At 66.9% G+C, this 7,134-nt stretch overlaps 1 protein-coding gene across 1 annotated transcript; it reads right to left on the bottom strand.

Annotated features, from left to right (window-relative positions):
* Positions 1-951: 951 nt before the first annotated feature.
* On the bottom strand, positions 952-6,210 carry Pitx1 (paired like homeodomain 1). Its single transcript, XM_042667123.1, has 3 exons — positions 6,036-6,210; positions 3,719-3,960; positions 952-1,497 (listed from the first exon to the last, which is right to left on the bottom strand). Exons 1-3 carry the CDS (start codon positions 6,208-6,210, stop codon positions 952-954), a joined length of 963 nt encoding a protein of 320 aa, XP_042523057.1.
* Between the last annotated feature and the right edge of the window lie 924 nt (positions 6,211-7,134).

Raw genomic sequence — 7,134 nt, forward strand, 5'->3', positions numbered from 1 at the left:
AGCAGTCTGGCGGGGGAGGAGGGGAGCTCGGGCTACGGTTTTAATAGACGTAACATGGACAAGTCGATATAGACAGATTTATAATTGTACAGTCAGTCCGACATACACCAGGACGCTGTAAACACCGGGGCGCGCAGGGGGGGGCGGAGAGCGGGTGTGCAAAGTGGGCGCGGGGGGCCCTGGGGCCGCGCCCCTCGCTCTCTCCGGGGGGGCTGGGGGAGGGCGCAGTGAGGACTGGGGGGGGGGGTCCCCTCCCGGACGGGGGCGCGGGGTGGGTGGAGCAGAGTTTGCCTGGGCCAGCAGCGGCTCAGCTCAGGGCTGGGGACAGAGGGGTGCGCCCAGACGCACAGCCCCACAAACGGCTCCATCGTGGATCTGTCCGCACGTCGTTGGCGGGGCGGGGCGCGGAGTGTGGGGTGTGGGTCGCGGGGTCCCGGGCGGGGCGGGGTGGGGGGAACGAAGCGCACACCACCCGTGCATCCCCGGATGTGGGTGGGGGGGAGGGGAAGGCGTGTGGAAATTGCAACTCATCCATTTGTAGCTTGGCGGGTTTTTCCCCCTCCGACTTTTCTGTTTGCCGCTTTCCAGCTTTTTCTTATCCTTTTGGTCTTTTTTTTTTTTTTTTTCATTTTTGGCCAAAAAAAAAAAAAAATAGTACTTTTTTTGTTCTTGGAGGGCAGAGTTGGGGGGTCCGGTGAAGCAAACACGAAACCAAACTGGCAGAAGGCGGCGGACGGACGGACGGACGGATGGATGGATGGGGGGGGGGGGGGTGACTGCGCAGGCGCAGCAGAGGTCGGCGCCGTGGTCCCTCGCGCGCGCGCGCGTGCGTGCGTCCCCCCCCGGGGCGCGTCCCCTGCGTGCGCTCCGCGCGCGCGCGCGTCCCCCTCCCCCGGGGCGCGTCCCCTGCGCGCGCGCGCGCGTCCCCCTCCCCCGGGGCGCCGCGGGCGGTCAGCTGTTGTACTGGCACGCGTTGAGGCCCGACGCCGGGCCCTGCAGGCCGCCGTAGCCGAAGGACGAGTGCTGCTTGGACTTGAGGCGCAGGCTGGCCAGGCTGGAGTTGCACGTGTCCCGGTAGACGCTGTAGGGCGAGGCGGGCGCGCCGTACGGGCAGGCGCCGGGGGACATGGCCGAGTTGAGCGCCGTGGAGCCGGTGAGGTTGTTGATGTTGTTGAGGCCGGAGTTGGGCATGCCGGGCACGGCGCCGGGGCCCATGCTGGACGGCATGGTCATGGACGAGATGGAGCTGGGGGCGGAGAACATGGACTGCGAGGACAGCGGGCTCATGGAGTTGAAGAAGGTGAAGCTCTTGGTGGAGAGCGGCGCGGGCGCCAGGCTCTTGGCCGCCCAGTTGTTGTAGGAGTAGCCGGCGGCGTACACGTCCTCGTAGGGCGGCACCAGGCCGCTGAACTGCGGCACGTAGCCGCCCTTGCACAGGTCCAGCTGCTGGTTGCGCTCGCGCTTCCGCCACTTGGCGCGCCGGTTCTTGAACCAGACCTGGGGGAGGCAGCGCGCGCGCGCGCGTGCGCGCGGAGGGAGGTCGGAGGGGGGCGCGCGCCAAGGCCGCGCCCCAACGCCACCCCGCGGCTCCCCCCTCCCCGGGGGCCCGCGTCGCCTCCCTCCCCACCCCACACACCCCTCCCCGGGGATCCTTAACTGATCCCCAGAAAGTAGGGTGGGTTTTTTGTTTTGCTTTTTCTCCCCCCCCACCCCCATCTTCATCCTCTTCCTGGCACGGAAGCGCGATCTCCCCGGACACACACTTCCGTGCCCTTCCTCCTCCTCCTCCTCCTCCTCCCCAACAGTCATCCCCCCCCCCCCCCGTCTTCTGATGCAGATTCTAACCCCCCCTCTTCCTCCTTCCCCTCTCTTCCTCCTTTTTCCCTTCTCCTTCTTGCATGCAATCACTTCCCTCCCTGTTCTCCCGAGACGGATTCTAATCTTTCCTCTCCCCCCTTCCTCTCTTCTTCCCCTCTTCCAACCAATCTTCATCTCCCTCTCCTGTTCTCCGGATACGGATTCTAAATCTCTCTTCCTCCTTTTTTCCCTTCTCCTTCTTGCTTGCAATCTTCATGTCCCTCCCCGTTCGGATACAGATTCTAAACTTCCTTTCTCTCCTCACTCGCTCTCTCTTTCCTTCTCCCTCTTGCAACCAATCTTCCTTTCCCTCCCAGGTTTCCCGACACGGATTCTAAACTTCTCTCCTTCCCCCTCCCCTCTTTCTCCTTTCTCCGCTCTCGTTTTGTTTTTTTCCTTCTTCTTGTCCCCCCTTTCCAACCATTCTACTTCTCCATCTCCCCCCCCCAACAACGCGTCTCCCTTCCAGCCTCGAAATAGTCCATCCCTTGATTCCTTTTGTCCCGCGAACACAAAAAGGACGCGCGCTGCCCCCTAAGAAGTGACCGTCTCCAACTCCTCCATCTATTCCCCTTGGCTGCGCAGCCCGAGTCCGTTTTTGCTGACCACGTTTCATCCTTTCTACCCCCGAATGGTGTTTTTGTTCGCTACGCTCCCTTTCTTCTCCCTAAGTCTAAATTTTGTTTTTGTTTTTTTTTAAATCCTCCGTTCTATCCTTTTAGATTCTTTCCCGAATGTTCAGGGTGTTTCTTTCCCCCCAAATATCTGACCTCCGCTGTTTCTTTTAAATGCTTGGTTCTTTTTCTAAAATACTCGATCCGTTTGCTGCTCCCTTAAATATTTAATTTCTTTCCTGTTGCCTAAATATCTGCCAACTATGTTTCTCCACAAATATTTAATTTCCGCGGGCCCACTTGGTTCCCCTTAATCTCCACCTTTTCTCCTGGAAAAAAAAAAGATTGGTGAGAACCTTTTCTTTCCTTCCAAACGATCACATCCTTTCTTAAGCTAAGTCTACCCACTGAAGGCCGCCTGCCCTTCGGGACCTTTCTTCAGTCCAGGGGCTATTTCCCAAGCCGGTTCTGAGCACCTCAGCTTTTTTGGGGGGGCATGGACCCAGCACTGTGGCTGCCTGATTCTACCACCCCCCATCAACTACACACACACACAAATACACATACACACCACCCCGGGCAGAATTAACGAATTCGAGATGGCTGAGTCTTCCTTCACCCCGCTACTCGCCAGCAGGCCAACCTGACTGGGGGAGCGGCTCAAAGCCGGGGGGCTCTGCCCGCGGACTGGGGTTTGGCCCGGTTTGGGCAGCGCTGCCGCCGCCGCCTGCCCGCCCGGGGAAGAAGGGTTTGTCCAAGCTCTTGCTCTTACTGGGAACCCAGAGGAAGGGTACTGCGGCCTGGTGGAAGCACCCCCCCACACTGCACCCCAAGACCTACAGGGAGAAGGAGTCACGACCTCGGCGCGCGCCGGGGGTGACCGGCCAGGCCGTCCCCGGGAGGGGAAGCTGAGCGCAGAAGGAGACCTCAACTTCCAAGAAGTTTCCAGACGCCTTGGGAGGCGGGGAGGACCTGCCGGCCCGTCCTTCCCTTCTCCTGGCCTTTCCCTTTCGCTTTCGGGGTGGGGGGGCAGGGGGAAATCCTCCGCCAGTCCGGGGTGGGGGGGACCCCTGGGTGTGCTGCGACTCCGTAATGAGTCCCGGGGCCTCGGGGAGCCGCTGGGAGCGGGGCCGGCGCTGCGGGGCAGGCCGCGCCCGGGGCGCGTGGAGCAGCGTGCGTGTGGGGTGGGTGCAGGTCGAGGCGGGCGGGCTCCCCCCCTCCCGTGGGCGCGCGCGCCCCGCGCTCACCCGCACGCGCGGCTCGGTGAGGTTGGTCCACACGGCGATCTCCTCCCGCATGCTCATGTCGGGGTAGCGGTTCCTCTGGAACGTGGCCTCCAGCTCCTGCAGCTGCTGGCTGGTGAAGTGCGTGCGCTGCCGCCGCTGCTTCTTCTTCTTGGCGGGGTCCTCGGGGCCCGCGCCGCCGCCCGCGCCGCCGCCGCCGCCCGCGCCGTCCTCCGGGCCTTTGGGTTCCCCGCCGCGCTCCTTGTCTGCGCGGGGCCAAGAGGGACGGGCCGGGGTGGGAGGGTGGCTCGGCGCGGTCACCAACCACCCCACACCCCGGGGAGGCCCGGCTCCGGCCTCCCGGGCGCCGTCCCGGCTCCGCCGAACCCAGCAGCGGCCTGCGCCCCGCGCCCCAGAGCCCGGCGAGGCCCGGCCTGCGCCCCGCGCCCCGCGCCCCAGAGCCCGGCGAGGCCCGGCCTGCGCCCCGCGCCCCAGAGCCCGGCGAGGCCCGGCCTGCGCCGCTGCGGGAGCCCCCCCCACCCCGCGCCCCCGGGTAGATTCCAAGTCTGAGGATGCGGGCGGGGTGTCCCTGCCAATGTGAATCAGGATGGAACTTTCTGGAATGAAGTTGGCTGGGGAGGAGGTCGTCTCAAGGCAAAGCCCCGAGCGCCCCGGGCCTTCCCGCTCTCTCCCGCCCTCACCCCGGGGAAGGCACTGGGGTTCCGGGCCTTGGCGGAACTTCCCGGGCCTAGAAAACCTTCGCCAGCGCGGCGCGGCCGGCCGGTGGGCAGCTCCGGGCCTCGCGCGCGCGCGCTCTCTTTCTATTTCTCGTTCTTTCTCTCTTTCTCGTTCTCTCTCTCTCTTATCTTCAAAGCTAGGCGTTTCACGCAAGCCGTAGGACCCCTCACCGAAGCGCAAAAGGAAAAGTAACCCGCGCACAGCACAGGCGCCTAAGAGTCCCCAGCGCCCCGCCGAGCACTAGCCCCGGACACCCCACGTAGCCCGGCCCGCGCCCCAACACCCCCGGCCGGCCGGCCAGGGACAGAGCGGGCGAACGCGGGACACCGCCAACCCCGCGCGCACACCCGGAGCCTCCACGCGCGCGCGCCCTCCAGGCGGACGGACAGACAGACGGACGGACGGACGCTCCTCGGGGAGGTTTTTTTTTTTTTTTGGTTTCATTTTTTTAGGTTTTTAAACCTCTGTGGCATGGTGGAGAAACCGTGTCGGCCCCGGGGCCGGCGTCACCAACCCCTTCGCCGGGTTCATTTTTTTAAAAAAAAAGTCCCAAGCAGAGCGCCCCGCATTCTGGTTCATGATTTCAATTCTCTCCCCCCCCCCCCAAAACCCCCAACACCGTGAAGACGCATTTTTGAGGAGGGAAAAATATATTTTCCCCCGGAGAAATGCGCCATTTTGGAGGGACTTTTCTTTTTCTTTTTTAGGAAAAAAAGAAAAATCCGTCTGCAGGAATCAAGTCTCCTAAGGAGGTTGTTTTGGATCCGCCCGGGTGGGGAGGCCTCCGGGCCGGGCCGGGGATGCGCGCGCGCGTGTAAATAGTAAAACAGGCCCACGCAGCCCGAGTGACCCTCCGTCCAGGGCCTTTTTGAAAGGCAACCTGTGTTTGCTTCTCCGGGGTTCAGCACACACACGACTTACACGCTCACGCACGCCACCAGCAACCAACCCAACACCACCCGCTCCAAACTCTGCAAAAGCAAAACACCAAGCGCGCAGCCCGGCGAGGGAGGGGTTTTTTTCCTTCTTCTTCTTCTTCTTTCTCCCTCCTTTTTTAGAAAAGAAATTAACCCCCAAAGCCGAGCGAGGACTCGTTCCCGGGACGCACAGCACGGCGCGGGCGAGGGAGTCCGGGGAGTCCAGCGAGAACAAAACAAAATCCGGGCCCACGGCCGGCGCCGCGCGCCCACGGGGACCCCCCGGGCGAGCGCGACCGGAGCGGGGAACTGGGGTGGAGAAGAGCGGGTGAGAGGCTCCCCAGGACCCCCCCTCCCCGCCCCGGGGAGGAGGAGGAGAGACCCGGACCCGGCGATCGCCACCCGGTCTCCGGGAAAGAACACCCCCCCACCCCCCAGCTCCGGAGACAAAATCCGCGGCGGCGCGGAAGGGCGCGCGGGGCGGCGGAGCCGAGACCCCGGCGCGGGGACCCCGCGCACGTGGGCCGCGATCGCCCCCGCGCCCCGTCCGGGTCGCCCCCCGGCCTCGCCCCGGCCCGATCCTCCCCCTTCCCACGGCTGCGTGTGCGTGTGTGCACACGCGTGTGACCGTGCGTGAGCGGGCGCCCGCCGTCGCGGCGAGGGGACCCCGGCCGCCCCGCGCTCACCTGGCAGCTCGGTGTCCGAGGACTCGCTGGCCGAGTTCTCCAGCGGCTCGCGGGGGTCGGCGGCGCGGGCCAGGTGGAAGGCGGCGGGCCCCAGGTCGTGCGCTCCGGGCGGCGGCGGCGGCCGCAGCCCCTCGGGCAGCCGCTCCAGGCTCATGCCGCCCTTGAAGGCGTCCATGGGGGGAGGCGGGCGCTCCGGGGAGCCCCGGGCTGGGCGCGCCCGGCCGCCCCGCGGTCTGCGATCTGCGGGGGGGTTGGGGGGGGAGACGAGAGCGGCGTCTAAGCGGCTGCCCCCCGGGGCCGCGCGCGCCCGCGGCGACTCCGCGCCCGCTCCATGGGCCGCCCGGGGTGCGGGGCCGGGCGCGCGGGCTGAGGCCGGCGGGCGGCGGCGGCGGCGGCTTCCCGCGGTCCCGCGGAGTGGAGCTCGGCGCTCGGCAGGCTTCCCCCCGCCGCTCCGGCCTCAGCCCGCCCGGCCCCCCGGCCCCCGGGCCCCGGCTCCGGCTCCGGCTCCCGATTTGGGGCCGGTTTACTGAGGCTCCAAGACGGCGCCGGCAGGAGTCTGTCTTAAAGAGACAGCGCGCACCGCCAGGTTCCAGCAGTCCCCGCGCCAGGGGAGGTGGGTGGGGTGGGCCCTGGTGGGAGGGGGGGCGGGGAGGGAGGGAGCGAGCGAGCGAGCGAGCCGCGCGGGCGCGGAACCCAGCCCCGAGCCGCCCGCCCGCCCGCCGCGCCCGCCCTCCCCGCGCGCCACCTTCCCGCCGCTCCCCACCCCCTCCCTCCCCGGTGACACACACCGGGCCCGGCCCGCGCCGCACAAAAGACTCCACTGCCCGGTTCCGGTGCCCACCCCGTGCCCCCCCCGCCCCGTCCCCCCCACTCCGCTCCCCCCCACACCCCCATCCCACAGGCGCGGTGGAGAACAGCCCGGGACCAGCGAAGGTTCCCGGCCGAGCCGGGAGCGCGCGGACAGCCCGGGCGCCTCGGGGCCGGCGTCAGGCCGGGGAGCGGAGCCCCGGGGTCGGGGGGGGGGGCGGTGGCGGGCCGCGGCCTGGCCACGGGGCCCGCGCCCTCCCGCCCCTCCCCAACCCCCGGACTCGCCTCCCGG

Source organism: Dipodomys spectabilis, unplaced genomic scaffold, assembly GCF_019054845.1.
Source record: "Dipodomys spectabilis isolate Male_0828 unplaced genomic scaffold, ASM1905484v1 ptg000375l, whole genome shotgun sequence".
Taxonomy (NCBI): domain Eukaryota; kingdom Metazoa; phylum Chordata; class Mammalia; order Rodentia; family Heteromyidae; genus Dipodomys; species Dipodomys spectabilis.